The following is a 19,575-nucleotide window of genomic DNA, read 5'->3' as shown; positions in this document are numbered from 1 at the left end:
AGAATTTTTTTGTTTCATCATCATTACCCTATCCACTCCTAGTGACGCATAGGGCACTGCATTGGTACACCAAATGCGGTGTACCTTAATCATCTGTTAAATGAAGGTAAGGCGATCAATCTTTCGCTTTAGGTGCCAGTTTAGGGACAGGGAAATAATGCATTTTAAACAGCCTTTTGAACAAACATTTCATGTTGATCTTGCGAGGAATCAAACCCAAGGCACACAAGGCCAACCTATCTTTACTCAATTTACCATTTCAACCTTAGTAGTCATCAAATCAAAAACACTAGCAAGCGTGTTGCTTCTATTTCGCAAACAGAGTTGAGCCTTAGTATCAAAGTGGGACACCATTTTCATAATTTTCAGTAGAGATGAATTTCTGTATCTGATATACAAGAAACTATATGAAATATGTTTTAATACCTTCATAAAATAAATGGGTAGAGATTTATTTTATGCACTTCCCATATTTCAGATAAATATTATTTCAATAAAAAAACACAATTCGAGAATTGTCCATTTTCGAAGCCCATGGAACCGCAAGTGTCCGTTTTTGAAAAGATGTTTACTATAGGGATTCATAAAACATTGATAAAGGGGGGTTTATGTCCAGTGTATAGAAAAACATTTTTATTTTATACTTTTGTAGAATTAGATTGTTGAGGGTTGGTGGAGCTCCTACCCCAGTCAGAGATTGACAGAAGACACGAGGTCGCTGTTTAGGGCGTATTTATTACATGGCGAATAAATAATTAATTAAATGATGTCGCGCGAATGTTACGGTGATGATGTGTTGAATTGGCTACACTGGGACTCACTGATTGACTGATACTGACTGACTGACTGACAGATGCTGACTGACTGACTGGGCGTTGACTGCGCCCTGTGGTCTCTTTGTAGACCACGTTCCTATGTTATTCATATCTCCGTGGTAGGGATGATGTTAATGTATTGCAAGACGACACTCTCGTCTTTATGTGCAATATTATCGGATTCTATGGAAAACGCTGACTTTTTTGTCAGAGTCTTTACACTATATTTCAGGTAAAATTATTTAGCATGTGTGTGTGTAACATCGATCAATGGACTATGAATCCCACACTTTTACTACATATTAACACTCTCTTAACTCTAAAAATGACAAAGACACTCTCTTCTTAGTAGTGGGGGTCAGTGCTATGCAAGCTCCTGATGACACTGTGACCTGTGAATAATTGTGACGGAAGACACTCTCACTAACCTCTAAAAACGACAAAGACACTCACTTCAGTGGTTGATTTTGAACTGTCAAAAGATGATTAAATAATGGCCGCCCTGAGACTTTAGTTCCCATAATGTGTGGAATGTCCACTTTCGATCCAAAGATGGTGAGTAAATTTACGTTTTTGATATGTATCATTAGTTTTTTGTTAAAACATAGTTTTTTCTATCATAACCAATTGAAAAACCCATTTTGAAAAAAGGCAATTGTGCAAAATTGATACTAGGATCTTCAATTATTGCATTATTTGTTATGCACGGATACGGTATATACAAATTTATACTGACCTCCAATTGCCCAAAGTTTTCCCATGTTGGCTACCAGAGCCACTCGGGACCTCATCAGGTTCATCGGTGCAAGGTATCTCCACTGGTTGTTCACAGGATCGTACTCCTCAACAGATTGGAGAAAGGTAGAACCGTCATACCCACCACAAACGTAAAGTTTACCATTTAATGTTGCTACACCCAGACGACACCTGTACAGAGAATTGAAGATGAATGATGAGAAAAGAGAATTATAGGTGTATATAGCTAGACTTAAATGAGTTGTTCTTTGGGTGTTTCTTTCTTTTGAAATTTATCTTATATAGAAAACAAAATAATTAATTTAATCCAATACATAATACAAACACACAGTTTACAAAAAATATGTTTATACAATAGGTACATTCAATAACATTTGCTTTATAGCCACTCCACTGGCCCACAGGCATGTTCCGGAGTGTCAGTGTATTATTTATTTTATTCATAATAGTACATACTTTCACATCAATTGTCAAGTCACATCAAAATATTACAGGTGCAAAAATTTAAAAATATTTAAAAAAAATCTTAAAACATATCTACATGAATAGAATGAGAGAGGACTTTTATGAAATAAAAATTATATTCTGATATATAAAACTAATTCCTCAGCTTCCTGTCTAGTCCTTTTAGTAATCCATTTATGGACTAGAGATTTGAAAACATTGTTTTTAATTTTGTTTACCGATATGTCCATACTCAAAAAGTTGTATAGCTCAGGGGCCAGAAAATTATAATGTCTTTGTCCATAATTTGTTTTTTTCTTTAGTAGCAGAAGTATTGTTTTTTGTCTTTGCCTAGTGTCGTAAATTTGCTGCCTTATGTCTAGTACTGGAAATTCTGTTAAAAGTCTGTCTGTAGAGTATTTATTGGTAGGACTTTTTAAATTAAAATATAAGACGTTTCTTCAACTGAGATTAGGCTTTTGTGAATATAGAAGTCTAGGCATTTACAAAGCTCATGATCTGTCATCAGGTGCGTTAAGTGATCACACACAGTGTAACATTCACCATCTGCCTACAGGTAGTTGACTTCCATATTGACATATGGCATTTTTCAATTCCCTATACAGTAAAACTCAATTATCCGGATGAATACGTGCCAGACGTTATCTGGGTAGGCAAAAATTTGGATAGTTGAATTAACCATTAAGATTTTTTTTTTTTTTTTTAATTGGGAAAAAACAACAGTTTTTACATATATTGTATACAGAAAATAAGAATATACATATTAACGAAAATTGTGAACACAGTCAATATAAATTTTCCACAGTAATGTAAACTATTGATTAAGTACATTATCGGCATCAAAATGAAAGCAATTTAACAATTAACAATTAATTTACCCTTTTATTGCTTTTGAAATAATACAGCGAATTGATGGACGAAGTTTCCAAGATAGACAATGGTAAGAAGTTTAAATGAAAATTTTATTAACCTCACTTATTTAAACCAAATGATTTTAACAGTATTTTAGAAATGTTCAAATCATTATATTCTGTAAAAAAATCTAGAATTTGTCTAAAAACATTTCATCATCATCATCATTCCCTTTCCGTACCTAATGGTGCATAGAGCTCTGCATTGGTACACCAATCGCAGCGTATCTTGATCATTTTGGTTACATGAAGGTAAGATGATCAGTCTTACGTTTCAGGTACCAGTTCAGGGACTATGAAATATTATAATACCGGTTATATTACACACAAAGAACTGTATTATTAATTTTCTCGGACACAGACAAATCTGTGGACAGTAATTATTACGTAATACATAAAACATCTATCATTAATATAATTATATCAAAACTAATTACCTTCTTGTAAGCATTGGTTTCTGCTTGACCCAAAATGGTGTCCGAGGATCGTATCGCTCTACAGTATCGAATATGGAGAGGCCATCATGTCCGCCGAGGGCCCACACACAACCATTCAGGGCCGCTACACCTCCCGCAGACCTGAAGCGGTTCATAGGAGCCGCCACTTCCCACATATCAGTAGATGGAGAGTAACGCTCTGCAATAAATAAGGATGTTTAGTGGTTTTAAAAAAATATATATATATTAACTGACTATCAAACTGAGCCAAAAAGAATTATTCTTTTTTATGTATCATATTATCATCATTATGATTTTTTAAAGTTTTGCACTTCACGCCGAAACTTCAAAATTAGACTTTTTTTACATTTAAAAGTAGAACCCCGTATTTGTACCCGCTAAACGTCAAAACTAGAAATCTATCACAACATAACAACGCTATAATCGATTGGTTATTACTAAAATGTGTTTATATGAACCAATGACGTTTCAAAGTACATAGTTCATTTTTATGAAAACTATTTTTTTCATACATTTTTGAGAAATCTCGCCATACAATTAAATGCTCTAATTTTTACTGAGTGTAAGAAAACATTTTTCTATACAATCTCCTAAAACAATGAGCTTCCTCATTGGCAAAGAAAGGATTAAAATAAAACACACTTTATGTTTATTTTTGCATAAAAATGTCTGCCTTAAAACAGGTTGTACCTAGTTAGGCAGACTAGATATAATCTAGAGAAATCGGATTACCTAAGTATTTATGTAGTAGATAAAGAAATTGTAATTTTTGTTAATAAACCACGATTATTATTATTACATTTTTGTACAGGTTTCAAAGATATGAAGGGTGCACGGCAAAAACAGACTCATCAACAAGTAATGAATTTTACAGGAGAGCAAAATGAAGATTAAAAACCTTATTTGTGGGATACTAGGTTCTTACATTAAATAAAGTAAGTTTTAATTTAATGTAAAATGTATTATTACATACAATCATTGAAAAAAATTACAGCAATTGTCACATTTTAAACTGTTTTTTGCCAATAATTGTGACCTAGTAGCAAGCGGTAATTTTTGTTTATAGGTAAGCTACAAAAAATGTTCATATTGTACCTACATTTTCAAGTAATTTATAAGTGGTTTTTGTTTTCTGTAGTTCTGTGAGATAAAACATCATCTTTCCACTTCAGCTGTTGATAACATAAGATTATTACCAATAATAAAATCAACTAAAAAAATCACACTCTAAGATAAATGCAGCTATATTCTCCATTAACACAACACTTATACAAAAGCTTGTTAAAAAATAAAACAATCACATTCAGTAGACATATTCCCATTATGATAAAAATTTCAACTTGGCAACACTGAGCACTGGCCGATTCCTTCTAGATATGAATAATGCCAAAAATTGTCACGCCAAGTGTCACTGAATCATGTTTCAGTAGATTGGAATCTAAAGCAAAGTCTCTGATCCAGTGTCTACAATCCTAGGTAGGAGTGCGACTTTATCAATAAATGACTGATACAAACTGAAATAAATTAGCTCTATAAAATACTAAGGCAACTTAATTTTTATTTTTGTAATTAGCAAATAAATGCATGAAACAACTTACCAACAGTGTTTAGTGATGTGCAACCATCATATCCACCACAGACATACACGTGATTTCCAAGAGCGCAAGCACCCACAGCACTAAAATGTTTTAAAAAAGTTAAGTCTAAACTGTCAACTAATGTGCATCCAGCGTGGTTTATTCCTAGACAATCCAGAGGAAGTATTGAGATAGGAGGCGATATATGGATTTTAGACTTTAGTCATAAGAAAGAAAATAATAAATTAAGGAACGAAAGGGAAGTAAAATACAAATAAGCGAAGCAATGAAAAACAGAATCAAGAAAAGAAAAAAATATTAATTAGGATATTCTTTAATCCAATACCTAACCCTTACTCCGTTTCCGAAAATGCGTAGTCTGGACGTGAAACAAGAATGTGGATGTATTTAAGGTACATCGGAACCTCTTTTTATGCGGTTTTAAAATAACACCGCACAAAGATAAAATTTAAAATAAAAATAATACAATTCGTTTTTGGAATTCCCTACATTTTACTAACTAGGCGTGGAGAAGTATGGGCAAGGGAAGGCTGATAGTGAATAATCTTATTTCTTATTACTTTGCTGGACATGTGAAGTAATTTTTTTTTTAAATCCAATTATCCGGATAAAGTAGGGCACTTATTTATCAGGATAGTTGGAGTTTTACTGTACACATTTTATAACCATTAAATTATGGCAAACCACAATCCGGGCACCTTGGTAATCTGCCAAAGCCCTGTATTGTGCCTGTCCGGATTTTCAAGGCCCTACTGTATTTTTATGTCATGTTATATTTTTTAATTAAATTAAGGTACAACAAATAGCAAAAAAATATCAAAATTTTTTAAATCCCTAAATGATTTTCATACAACCAAACCAATTAACCATTTTTTCTTTTTTACACTGTACTGCATGGAACATATCCCCAGTGTAAAAAGAGGTTCCAGTGTACTTGTAATCGAGTGTGTCAAAAAATTTTAATGCCAATAACATAACAAAAAGATAAAATTGGTATGTATGCAAATACGGGTAGATACCTTCTCTTACAACTCATAGGAGCCACTCTAGACCATTTTGAGGTCTGTGGGTCATAGGCCTCGACGGTAGCCAGCCTTTCGACTCCGTTATACCCTCCTAGAGCGAAAAGTCTCCCGCGCAGGGCTGCTACTCCTACTCTGGACCGGAGGGTAGACATAGGCTCGGCAGGGCACCATCGTCCTACCGAAGGGCAGTATGCTTCTACAGTTGAAAGAGAATCACCTAAAATGGGTTACAAGTAACAAATTATTAAGCGGATATTTATTTTGTAATGTCTAAATATTGTACACCAATTATTTTGATACTACAGCAGAGAAAAAAAACATTTTTGTGAAAAGAATATAGAAGTCGAAGTGTTTACAGAGTATGTGACCTATATTTGGCTGGTTTGAATGATCGTGTTATTTTTTTTATTTATTAATAACAAATAAAAATACAATATTACAACTAAATACAATTTTTTACATTAATCAAAGTTTCCCACTACGTAAAATAAATAAACAATTCTTGTGTACATAATGGGGAGTGACGTCTTACAATAGTTTATTTTATTTTAATTAATCATATTTTTAGGATAACATAAATAAATTACAAAAAAGATATAAACGATGTTTTCAATCAGTGTTACATAAAGAAGAATTATAGATGTAATTTTTCACTTCTTTCTTAAATATATTGAATTCCCGACTGTACTTTTTACTATCTTTGTTCATTTCATTAAAGAAAAATATTCCTCTGTAAGTATAATGATGTTGTGCAGTAGTTGTTTTTAATTTAGGAATTAAGATATTACCACCTATTCTAGGTCGCGTACTTACGTTTTGTGACCTAGAAATACTACTATTTATTTTATCTTTATGTTTTTGAAGCAAACAATTCTTTTTGTATAGAAATTTTATACCTAAAACCTTAAATTTATTAAAAGCTTTGTTATTAGTCTATACTCTTTTATTCTATATAATTTATACTTATGCCCGAGCAGCCGATAATAAGCTAGTAAATAATTGTATATAACCACTTACAACATTATAAATATTACAAAAAAAATATGAAACATCATAAAAAAAGTGACAACTAAATATAAAATCAGGTTCTTTAATACTTATTTTTATCAATCTTGCCTTAAACACAACCCCATTCCCAAATTTGTGGAATCTAAATTTGTCGCATTCAAAAAATCCTCACGGTAAGTGGTTATACACAATTACTTCTTTACTAACATTTAATAAAATGTTTGAATCACTGGCGGCTCCTGACCGAAAACATTGGCAGTGCATTTTTTTACATGTTGTCAACTTGTATATTATTCAGTTCAATAATGTTATAATAATATGATAGGTCTGACGTGATAAACGAGCACTAGTATGACAGCCCGCGCATCGGAACTAGAAACGCTAAATGCACCCAACATAATACGCACGTTATAGTTAACTAAATTTGTACTAATATCATGTCATTATGCATGTTCAAAGTGACATTCCAAACGAACTTCAAATCTGCGCATGCGTCGGCAATGTACCTAATATGTATATTATCTTCTCCCTCTAACGCACAATTCATCGGTATGAAGCATTGTCTGTCTCGCTCAAATGACGTTTTTAGGAGATATTATATAGTTCTTACAAATTCAGGGTAAAAGATTGTGCAAAACAGAATATGCACTGGGACGATTGCGCATGCGTAGGCAAGATGAGAAAATCGTCCGCTAGAGTCGATTTCGCTAGATCTTTTGGCGCTAGTATAGAATATTATGATGTTTACGAGTATAATATTGCAACAAATCCCTGTTTATTTCTACCTACTTATAACATATTTTTACTATCAATAAAATTATTAATTTATTTACACAATTTTTTACTTGGCAGTGCACTGCACTTATGCACATAATAAAGAACCGCCTCTGGTTTGAATACTAAGTTGATGTTAAATATTTTATTGGGATGAAAATTATTTAATACCGTACGTTTTTTCTTTTAGCGACTGTTTCATGCTTCGGATCCGTAGTAACGCCAGATGCATCCGTAGATGAAGATGTAATAAACCGGATTAATACAGTTTGGATAAAATGGAGAGCACCGTCAGATGTGCAACCCAAAAATGCCCATTTAAAACTAAAAGCAAAATATACAAGACGGCCATTCATCCGTAAATGCTATACGGATCAGAACGCTGGACCGCAAAGAAAAAGCATGAACAGAAAATACATCCTGCAGAAATGAAGATGCTCAGATGGTCCTCAAAACAAAAATGTGTCAGAATGAACTTGAGGTTGTCCACGAGCCACCTGGTGGACCGATATTGAGAGGGATCTGAGAAAGGAGCAGCTGATCAGTGAGATGATACAAGACAGAAAGACTCGGAGACCGCATACCAGAAGGGCCGCCCCGAGAATAGACTGGAAAGAGGCAGAGAGAAGAAGTTTTTTGCAAAATAATGCTGTATCCACAGCAACATTCAACATTCTATTCATGTTTGTAATATGTATAAATCTTGATAAACTTTAATCAGGTTCCTTTTTTTTCTACAAATATTTGGAAATGCATAAAATATTTTTGATTAAATCCTTCTGCTTTAGATTTATTACTCTAGTCTGTAATTTTTTTTTACTAACCACAGTCGTAATCAGAATATTAAAAATAAAAAAAAATGTTAACGTAACTAAGAAAATGATGCAATAATTTTTATAAAATTGGCTATGTTGATATATAATTATCGAGGATAACTTTTCACTGTTGTTGATTTTAAAAATATGATTTGTTTCATACTTTTAACTATTAATCCACCAAATTGAAATTTATAATTTTGATACAAAGATCCACCGAATTTCAAATTTCATTTTTTTAAACTTATTCGTTGAGCAATGAACCAAGACCGGTAAATCGTTAACATCATTTTCAAATTAAATGTTTTAAAAGTTTAAGGTGATAAAAAATTCAGGGACAGATATATTATAATAGAATCTAGTCCAAAATAATTCATTTTCATTCTTGGAAATTAGCCAGATAGTAAAATGAAGTAAACTATACCAGTTTTAGTTAGTCCTCCAACAGCATAGATGACTCCTGTAACGCATACAACAGTTCGTGGTTTAGCTCTGTTTCCTTGAATTAGGAATTGCCTTTCGGGCATCAGGTGGTAATCCCTCGCTTCATCTAATAGATCTCTGAAAACAAAAACAACAGGCACCTAAATTCTCCGTCAGCTGTTTATATGTTTACTGTTCATATCATTAATTGTATTGCTTTCATTTGATTTTTAATTTAATTTCATTTCATTCAAAGCTTAACATTTACGGCCCACACCAATTACAACACCATAATAATGAATACATGTAGCAAAGACAAACAAGGACAATAAAATCATATATACTGTATATTAAAAAAACACAGCCTGTAAACTAAGCCATGCCAATCATTTTTCATCCCACACTGTGTTAGTGGCGAAGAGATTCACAAAAAGCAGGAAGATCTATCCCAAAGAACTCCTAAGTTTTGCGACGAATTGACTCATCTACACATTCAGGACATTGGGACATAAAAACAAAAGTTGGACTTTCGATTTGATAAATAGCAAATTTTGACTTCTGGTGACACAGTTGGGAACGTAAAAAGAGATTGATTGCGACAGAGATGGGACATTACTTATGGCATTAAGTACTTTGAAATTGCATATAAGGTCCATCTCCATTCTACGTTTCTCTAATGAAAACAGATTGTTCTATTCAACAAGAGATTGTTCTATTCAACTGATAGATGACTTTGTGTACCTCAGCTCGCTTATTTCCAACAATGGCAGTTCTAGACCTGAGATCGGTCGCAGGATTCAAATGACCAATGAAGTAATGAACTGTTTGGAGAAGATTTGGCGAGATTGAGGTATATCAATAAACACAAAAAAGCGGTTGATAGAAGCCCTGGTATTCTCCGTTTTCCTATATGGGGCTGAAACATGGACAATGCTTGCCTACGAGAGGAAGAGAACCGAACCATTCGAGATGTGGTGTTGGAGAATGCTGCTGCGTGTGCCTTGGACAGCCAGAAGGACGAATGCATCGATACTGGAAGAGCTCCATATTACAACTCGTCTGTCAGCGGTGTGTTTGAGGAGGATACAGTCTTTGTTTGGACATATTTCTAGACGTGAGCCAGACAATCTAGAAAAGGCAATAATGTCTGGCCGAGTTAAAGGTAGGAGAAGCCGGGGTAGAATCCCATATAGTTGGACTGACCAAATAAAGGAGGCTACGGGGCTAAAATTTGATGTGTCGATTCGTCGGACTGAGGACAGACTGGAGTGGAACAGACTAATCAGAAGTGTTCATGGTGGTCATGATCATTAGCATTGAGGGACCGACTTGGAAGAAGACAATTCGAGCAACCATGCCACCATTCTTAGAAACAGTTATTTGTTTATAGTGTGTAGGTCAAAACTATTCAGGAAAAATCATGACTATTATTCCCCTTTTCAAAATGGTGTATAGGGATTGGTAAAACAATCATTGAATTGGGTTGTAGTCCCGTGGCTAGTGTTGAGGACTCACTGATCAGAGGTCCGAGGTTCAAACTCCACTCTGCCCTAACTTGGTTTCCATATTCTAATAGTGAGTTATTTACAACTCGTTGAAAATGGCTGCCAAAATTGAAATATTTGGGTAAATTATGTGAACACTAATATTTAATTTTTATAAAAATAAAAAAATTGTATATTTCAATTATTTGTTAGGTATAGGCAAAATGATCAGTTTTACACTGTGGATCTAGTGTTAAGTATATAAATATTTTTTTAAACCTTTTAACATATTTTTTATCAGGAATCGAACCCGAGACCTCATTCATGACAGCTAAAAATGCTAATTACTACATCACGAGATAAAACATTGAAATTATTCCTCGAGCTATTTTTATTTCATTTATGATTCAAATCAAGAGAAACAATAAAAAAGTGATAGGTTTTGTAAAATTTACAAATAACTAATTCATTAAACCATATAGAAATCAAACCTTATCTTTAAAACAGCCATTAAAATTCATTAACACCTACTGGTAGACACATCATATACATGTAACATAAATTATTGCAAAACCCACCAATTTAAAGCTAAATGGGCGTTACATATGAGTTATGTTCATTCAATGTCAGAAAGTAATAAATTGCATACATAATTCTCATGGCAACAGTAAATTTATACAGGAATTACTTAATAAATATGACACATTTATTAATTGCTATTTCATGATAAGCAAATGAAATGTGTGTTAGTTATTTAAAAGGAAATACATGTAGTTGCAGTATAACGTGGAGTAGAAATCCAAATTGATATTGGTCATTTAATATGAATAAAACTCAAATTGGGTTACTCAAGTATGTACATATTTATTTACTCTGGAAAACTTCTATAGTGCCATTTTCATGAAAACCACCTCAAGGGTGCTGTGCAATAAACATCCCAACACGTCTTGCAGCTACTGAGCGCATGGACAGTTAGAAATCTAGACCTTATTTTTTATAGTTGAAGTTTATGTTAAAAGAGTGCTAGTGTGAAGTTAACGATATTTAGTTAGTTAATTTACGTAATTTCAAAGCTTATTTTACCAAATGTCTTGCAGCCAAAAGCGCATGGACAAATGAAATTCTAGCAATTAAAAGATTTTTAATTTACAAAAAAATAAATCGAGCAAAGTACCAATAAGTTTGACTATTCTAAATATACATCGGCATAAAAAGTAAATAGTAAAAGAAACTAAACTAACAATGTTTGATTATGTCCAAATGCCTGCAGACTGGCTGGATTTCCTCCCTAGGGAGTTGTTCATATTTAGATTTATTTCAACAGAGAGGGAAAAAGTTTTCGAGAAGAAATTTGGAAGTCTAGGCATTTACAGGGCTTATGACCTGTCATTGGCTGGTTTAAGTGGCCACTTTACACACTGTGTAACATTCACCATTCTGCCCATGTTTGAACATCCACATTTCCTCAACTCTTCCATCTGTTGACTTTTGTGAAGTGAAAGAGCTGAAACCTTTATCACGTGGGTGAGATTCATCCGGCTGAACCAAATCACCTACTAGGCAACGCCTGGAAACAATTTTCCAATTTTTATACTTCTTCTTTTACCAGGTAGTAATTCAACAATGTTTGATTATGTCCAAATGCCTGCAGACTGGCTGGATTTCCTCCCTAGGGAGTTGTTCATATTTAGATTTATTTCAACAGAGAGGGAAAAAGTTTTCGGGAAGAAATTTGGAAGTCTAGGCATTTACAGGGCTTATGACCTGTCATTGGCTGGTTTAAGTGGCCACTTTACACACTGTGTAACATTCACCATTCTGCCCATGTTTGAACATCCACATTTCCTCAACTCTTCCATCTGTTGACTTTTGTGAAGTGAAAGAGCTGAAACCTTTATCACGTGGGTGAGATTCATCCGGCTGAACCAAATCACCTACTAGGCAACGCCTGGAAACAATTTTCCAATTTTTATACTTCTTCTTTTACCAGGTAGTAATTCAACAATGTTTGATTATGTCCAAATGCCTGCAGACTGGCTGGATTTCCTCCCTAGGGAGTTGTTCATATTTAGATTTATTTCAACAGAGAGGGAAAAAGTTTTCGAGAAGAAATTTGGAAGTCTAGGCATTTACAGGGCTTATGAACCCACGTGATAAAGGTTTCAGCTCTTTCACTTCACAAAAGTCAACAGATGGAAGAGTTGAGGAAATGTGGATGTTCAAACATGGGCAGAATGGTGAATGTTACACAGTGTGTAAAGTGGCCACTTAAACCAGCCAATGACAGGTCATAAGCCCTGTAAATGCCTAGACTTCCAAATTTCTTCTCGAAAACTTTTTCCCTCTCTGTTGAAATAAATCGAAACTAAACTAAATTAATGTAGAAAAAAACATACAAAGTTGAATTTTAATTTGAAACTAGATAACAATTTATTATTCTCGTACATATTTTTATTATTAATATTAAGTATAACTTATATAGCGCCCTTTTCGTAATATAATACCTTAAGGGTAGTGAATATTGAATATGTGGCAAAGGAACACAATTTCAAAAGGAACAATTCCATACATATATTATTTAGTGGTCAGCACTATCAGTGGATTATTTACTGTCAATTCATGGATTGTAATGGGCATAGATTACCTGCACTGATGCGATATTCTGACCAGTTCTTCAGTGGCCACTCTGTCGGCCAGGTAATGTGGGGTTAGAAGTGGAAGACGAACCCTGGACAGTAATTTGTATAGGTTGGGTGATCTGCATTCAGAATCATGGCGGACCCATTTAATCACAGCTTCGAAAACTTGTTCTTCACTGGAAAGTAATTAATTTAAATATTAAATAAAATAAATGTTTTTAAACACATTTTTTTTTCTACCTGCCGGTTTTAAAGCTACACAAGCTTCTTCATCGAGGTATACTTAACTAATGATCTTATTCTATTTTATTTTTAACAGTGATTACTAAATGTTATCAAATAAATATACCAGGGTATTAGAAGCAAACTTAGGAATCTCCATTGAAGGAGTTACTGAGATATTTGCGAAAAACTTTGAAAAAAGAATTGTGAGATTTCTAATTATGCTTCACTCACTCAATGGAGAATGCTAAGTTTGCGGTGTCAATTAGTATAATTGAAATCTGTTTTTGCACGATTTAGAGACAGTTTTGAATTACGCTATTATTTAGATAAGTAGGTTTTAATGTACAGTTTATTTTGGCATCAACAACTAAATTTCCGTTTTTGGTGGAGATTTCTAAGTTTGCTTCAAATACCCATGCGGGAACACATAATCTGTGCACATCAAACATAATACGGAGCTAATAAGTCAAGTCTTTTTAACATATTGCTCTTGTAAAGATGGGAATTGTAATGTGAGATGGATACGATCTTTAAAACTAGACAGAAGTGGATTATGGGAAATATAGTTTATTTGGTTATGTTTATATTGTGAATCGCTTTTTTAATTTCTAAGATTTTCAAGATGTCTAAAAATTCAAAATATGCTCCAGAATTTGAACCCAGGTTTATATCATTAAACATCTTAAAACCCCAGGGAGGCAACATCATTATTATATTTGAAACATAAAAACATTGTAAAAAATAAATAAAACGTCAAGCAGTTTAATTATCACTTCATTCGAGGACAATTTTATTTATTGATATATTTTAAAGACAGCGATATTGTTTTTTATTTATTTATTTATTTATTTATTTATTTATTTATTTATTCATATATATGTACATTACAAAATAAAATATCTTAATTCATACATGTATAAATAATTAGGTAAAATTAGGTATATGTAAAAAAAACACATTAGTATACATAATATCCAAAGAATAATATGTTAAAAAAGTAAGAGAATCTTGTAACGAAAAACTCCCTCAGAGACGTGAAAAATGTCAATGTCCAAAGTGATATTGTTCAACATAGAGATAGCCCTTCCAACAGGCATAACCATTGGCAGGTTGGTCCTGTATATTTTTTTTTTTTTTTTTTTATATAGGAGTTGCTTTATTATTTACCTTGCTTATAATATACAAGGTTTATATTTCAAAAGTGGATTTTTCTGCAATTAAATTTCTTTAAATTGATCTAAACTGTTGGGATCAGGTGGGATATACTAATGTGGGCCAATCAGGAACTTCTCAGCATTTGCTTATGTGGAGAGGAAACCACTCAAAACTCTTCAGGAGAAGCCGGCCTGTTGGCAGTAGTCAACAGGCCTTCCGTTCCACTAGAGGAGTGTTCGGCATTTTCTTCCCTACTTTGGTTTATTTTACCAATAGCCTGCACTATATTGATCATGTATAATACTACCTCTCGTGTGAGTTCTTTATTACCTATCACCGATGGGATGTCGCATAGATCTTCACCCAAGCTTCTGCAGCGCGCCTCCAGCTGTTGTCTTTGAAAGCTGAAAAGGGGGCAATGCATCAACAGGTGAGGGACATCTTGAGGAGTTTCATCGTCGCATGGGCAGCTGTCGATTTCGGAGATCTTGAAGCGATGCAGGTAGCTCATAAACCCACCGTGACCCGTAAGCATCTGGGTGAGCTCGTAGCCAGCATTCTGCTTTCTCCTGAAATCAAAGGCATGGAAAATGGTAGGGAAAAACATTTTAGTTATACTTCCGGTAGGTTCACTTAAATAACGATCGTTCCAGACTTGAAGGGTTCTGCTTCTTATTTTCCTTTTGGCAAAACTGAGCGGGAAATCGGCAAAATCGGGGGCTGTCTTCTTGAGTGTAGCTTCCCGAGCCTTTTCGTCAGCCTTTTCGTTGCCAAGGATTCCGCAGTGTCCCCGTATCCAGCCGATGTACACGTCCTGGTGTCTGCATCGAAGCTTCTGGATATCTGTTCTAATGTCCATTACAATAGGGTTGACCGAATTTCGGTCAGTTATTGCATGGACGCCAGATTTGCAATCTGTCAGGATCGTTATTTTCTTCCATCTGTTTGGTGGTTTCTTCAAAACATAGACCAGGGCTTCTCTGATCGCAAAGAGTTCCGCCTGAAACACGGAGCAGAAATCGCCGAGTTTCAACTTTCTCGACGGCAGCTCTCTGACGCCATCGTAAGGTACAAACGCTGCACCCACTTTGCCGTCCAAGAGACTGCCATCTGTGTAGATCCTCAACTCTTCCTGCGCCGTCCCAGGCAGAACCTGATCATCAAAGCCGTGATCTATCGGATAGCGCTCCGCCGGATGAGGAAGTGAGAAATAGTCTCCCACTCCCTGGTAAAATCTGTCCTGTGGCAAGTCTTGCAAAGTGAGGCTCTTCTTCACCTCATATGCTTCTGCAAGCTCCCTGATTCTCAAATCGAGTGGCATGAATCCACTTAAAACCTGTGCTGATACCAAGGAGATTGTTCTGTATCCCTTGCATGACCTGATGGCTATTTGTCGTTGGATGGAGTTCAATTTCTTCCGATTGACTTTCCTGTTGACCGCGTCCACCCACACGCTTGAGGCGTACGTAATCAGAGGCTCTACAGCGCCTACGTATATTTGCTGCATAACCTCCGGCGATGCACCCCATGTGGGTTTGGCGGCTCTCACGAGTTTGTTTGTAATACCTGCGGCTTTTTTACAAACACCGTCAACGTGTTTGGACCAATTTAGGTTGCGATCTATGGTAAGACCCAAAACCTTAAAGTGGTCCACATAGTTCAACTGGACTCCGTTCATATGAATGGTTGGCTGGCGGTCCTTTCTTCTGGTTATAAACATCACGTTGGTTTTGTCTTCAGCGAATTGGAGTTTAGCTTTTGAGCCCCATGTTGTGATAATCTTCAGCGCATTGTCTGTCATCCTCTCAAGTTCTGTTGTATTGTCTGCCACGGCTGTCAAGAGAAGGTCGTCCGCAAATGCCTTCAGTTCGACTCCCGCACCCAAGTCTTTCTGGAGTACATCATCTAAGATGTAATTCCAGAAGCTCGGTCCACAGGAGGATCCCTGAACGCATCCTTTGGTCGTTACCTTTTCGAGAGTGGCATCGAAGTGTGACAATACAACTTTCCTTTGTTGATGATAGCTCTTCACCAACATGAACAAGTTTCGAGGGCACTTCTTATTGCTCAGTTGGCACATTAAAAATGGCCACCAAGCGTTATCAAAGGCTCCTCTTATGTCGAGCGAGATCGCTATGATCATTTTCTTGTCATGCAGTGCAGTCCTGATTACCTTAACTGATGCGTTAAGAGCGTCTTCTGTTGATTTCTGGGGTGTAAATCCGTATTGTTTCTGACTCAACTTACCTTTGCGATGAAAATGCCAGTTGATCCGATTGATCATCAGCTTTTCTAGTACTTTGCCAAATACCGAGATAAGTCCGATCGGTCTGTAGGACTTGATGTCTTGAAGGTCATCCTTTCCCGGTTTGGGTATGACAATGACCTTCGCTATTTTCCATTGAGATGGAAAGTGGCTCACTCTGAGACATGCATTATACATACCCAGTACCAGAGACCTGTTCACATTGAAGAAGTGAAGGCAGATGTCCGCGGTGAAATGGTCTTCACCGGGCGCCTTTTCTGGATTAATATTTGATATTATATCCTCAATCTCCTCTGCCGTAAATATCGGGTCGCTTTCTGTATAAGGTATGATTTCTGCTATCCGCCTGATGTCGATTTGCTCACTAGTCTCTTGTTGTGTATTGTCGTCCGGAAAGAACCTCTCCAATAGACGTCTAGCGCTTTCCTCAGCCGAAGCCAAGTATTCGCTGCCATCCTTAAGCGTCGCTAATGGAGTAGTCTTTTTCCGGTTGACCAGCACTCTGTGAATTGCAGACCAGGCGGTTTCTCTGTTTTGAGAGCCGCAGTAATTCTTCCAGGATTCCGTTTTTGCTTTTTCAATGGCGATTTTGTAGGCTTGTTTAGCCTCGAGGTACTCAGGAAGTGTCTTAGTCTCTCTACGGAGAGAACTTGAGTTCTGAAGCCTGTGCCTGCATTTCCTAGCAACTTTCTTTAGTTTATCGAGCTCAGTGTTCCACCAAGGACAGGGTTGCCTTTTGAAGGGTTTCCTGATTGGTATACTTGCTTTGCACGATTCGTCTAAAATTTCCATCAACAAAATGATTTTCTTCTCCAAATCCAGCGAGTTACTTACTTCGGAGAAAGAAATCTGTGATATTTTACGTTCCTTTAATTTACGTCGAACTTCTTTCGAAAATTTCTCCCAGTTGGCCTTTTTGTTGTTATAAATGGCCGTTTTGGTTTCCGTAGGGTTCCATATTCTGGCTGAAATTTCGAAGTATATAGGATTGTGATCACTAAGATGGTTATTGTTAGACTCCACTCTCCATCTGTCGACGGTGTCTATCAGACTTGAAGAGCAGAATGTTATGTCAATAACGCTCTTGAGGTGGAGGTGACCGCGAAAGGCCTCGAAAGTGGGCCGATTACCTTCATTCAAGGTGTGCAAATTAAGTTCAGACAAGAAATCTGCAACTTTTTCGCCCTTTCGGTCCGTTCTTGCGCTTCCCCACCACACATTTTTGGCGTTAAGATCACCTCCTATGAGAATGGGAACATCTCCCAGGAGCCTGAGTTTATCTAGTGCGGGAGCAACATCCGAGGTTGGTTCCACGTACATGGATCCGATTACCATGGGTCCGGCGTCAGTTGTTATTTGAACCAGCGTTGTATTAGAGTCACTGTATTTACTCAACAGAATTCCAGTTAAATTGGGTTTGCAGATTATAACCGCTGCTTTACAGACATGCTGCGATGATGTTACCGATTGATAGACGGTAATTCCCGATGCATTAATTTTGCCTGTGTTGCCCGTGTAAGGCTCCTGAAGCAGCAGTATATCCGCCCCCCGTCTGTTGGCCAGTGCTTCTTCTTGTGCCGCTTTGCAGCGGCCCAGGTTCCATTGTATAACTTTAGTCGCGCCGGCGATGTGTGAATGGATCCCGGTTGTGGTTGTCAGAATGGAGCTAGCCATAATTGACTCTCTCCATAGTTCTCATCATCATTTTGATTCGATAGGGACATTCCCTATCGTTGGCCCTGTGCTTAGATGCCTCGGTTTTACCCTTAGCCATCTTGATGCAGTTCCAGCATCGATAATCGGTTTCTTTGTCCTTCTTGGTGCAGGTTATAGATTTGTGGTCTCCTGCACAATGCAAGCAACGGTCTTTATTTTCCAGGCATCTTGCCACAGAATGACCAAAGCCCATGCATTTGTAGCATTGCATTAAGGGGCAGCTGTCTTCGACCTGCACCCTCTGATAACCGATGCTGATTCGGCCTTGGCTGATCATGGCTTCTCTCACCTCCTTGCTCACAAGTAGGACGGCATTTCTCAAACGCTCACTGTTCTTGTTGCGGAATGACCTTTGCAACTTTAAAGCGTCTTTGTTTTCCCCCGCGGCCTCGAAGATCGAGTCATTCTGCTGGAGAATGTATTCGATCAGGTCTTCATCGTGGGTTTCTTTTTCAATGCCTTTCAGCAGGACTGTCGGCATTAACCTTTTGCCCTCCTTGGCGACCAGGTTTCCCTTGGTCAACCTTGGGAGAGCAGCCCTTATAGTTTCGGCATCATTGGACGTTGGGAGCTTAATGATAACCTTGTTATCCTTAGCTGGAATCATGGCACTTACTCCGACCTTCAAGACGGATGGTCTGACATCCTGTCTCAATGAAGCCATGATGTCAGAGCTCGTCTTGGATTTGTCCGAAGAACTGATGATGACAGCATGGGAGGATCCTGATGCTGCCATGGAAGCATAGCTTTTCGGACTGGCTGAAGATGGAGCATTGGCGAAGACACTTCTCTGCATCAGAGCGATTTTTTCTTTCAAATAAGTCGTCTCTTGCTGCTGGGATTTTCTGGACATCGCGGAGGCCAAATCGATGATGTCTGTAAACAGATTCATCAGGCCTTCGCGGGTCTCTTTTGTAATATTCCCTTTCAAAGGGTCCACCATGCGCAAGCCTTTGGTCGAAAGGGTTATCATGTTCAAAGACATGGCGTCGAGAGGCATGTCTTCTGACTTACTTTCTTGGCTTATTTTCTGGCTCGAAGT

General features: G+C 36.5%; 1 protein-coding gene across 1 annotated transcript in view; it reads right to left on the bottom strand.

The window, feature by feature from the left end:
* Positions 1 to 19,575, bottom strand: part of KLHL18 (Kelch like family member 18) — a 32,947-nt gene that overhangs the window by 704 nt on the left and 12,668 nt on the right. The window contains exons 6-11 of the mRNA XM_088223683.1: positions 13,177 to 13,347; positions 9,050 to 9,186; positions 6,023 to 6,245; positions 5,004 to 5,083; positions 3,385 to 3,583; positions 1,552 to 1,742 (exon numbers count right to left, since the gene is read on the bottom strand). Of these exons, the coding sequence (XP_088079809.1) occupies positions 1,552 to 1,742; positions 3,385 to 3,583; positions 5,004 to 5,083; positions 6,023 to 6,245; positions 9,050 to 9,186; positions 13,177 to 13,347 (1,001 nt within the window). The remainder of the gene's footprint in view (positions 1 to 1,551; positions 1,743 to 3,384; positions 3,584 to 5,003; positions 5,084 to 6,022; positions 6,246 to 9,049; positions 9,187 to 13,176; positions 13,348 to 19,575) is intronic.

This window comes from Micrasema longulum, unplaced genomic scaffold, assembly GCF_059751315.1.
Source record: "Micrasema longulum isolate JH-2025_06_02 unplaced genomic scaffold, ASM5975131v1 h1tg000248l, whole genome shotgun sequence".
In the NCBI taxonomy this organism is placed as follows: Eukaryota; Metazoa; Arthropoda; class Insecta; order Trichoptera; family Brachycentridae; genus Micrasema; species Micrasema longulum.
This window is presented reverse-complemented; position numbering and strand designations above follow the sequence as displayed.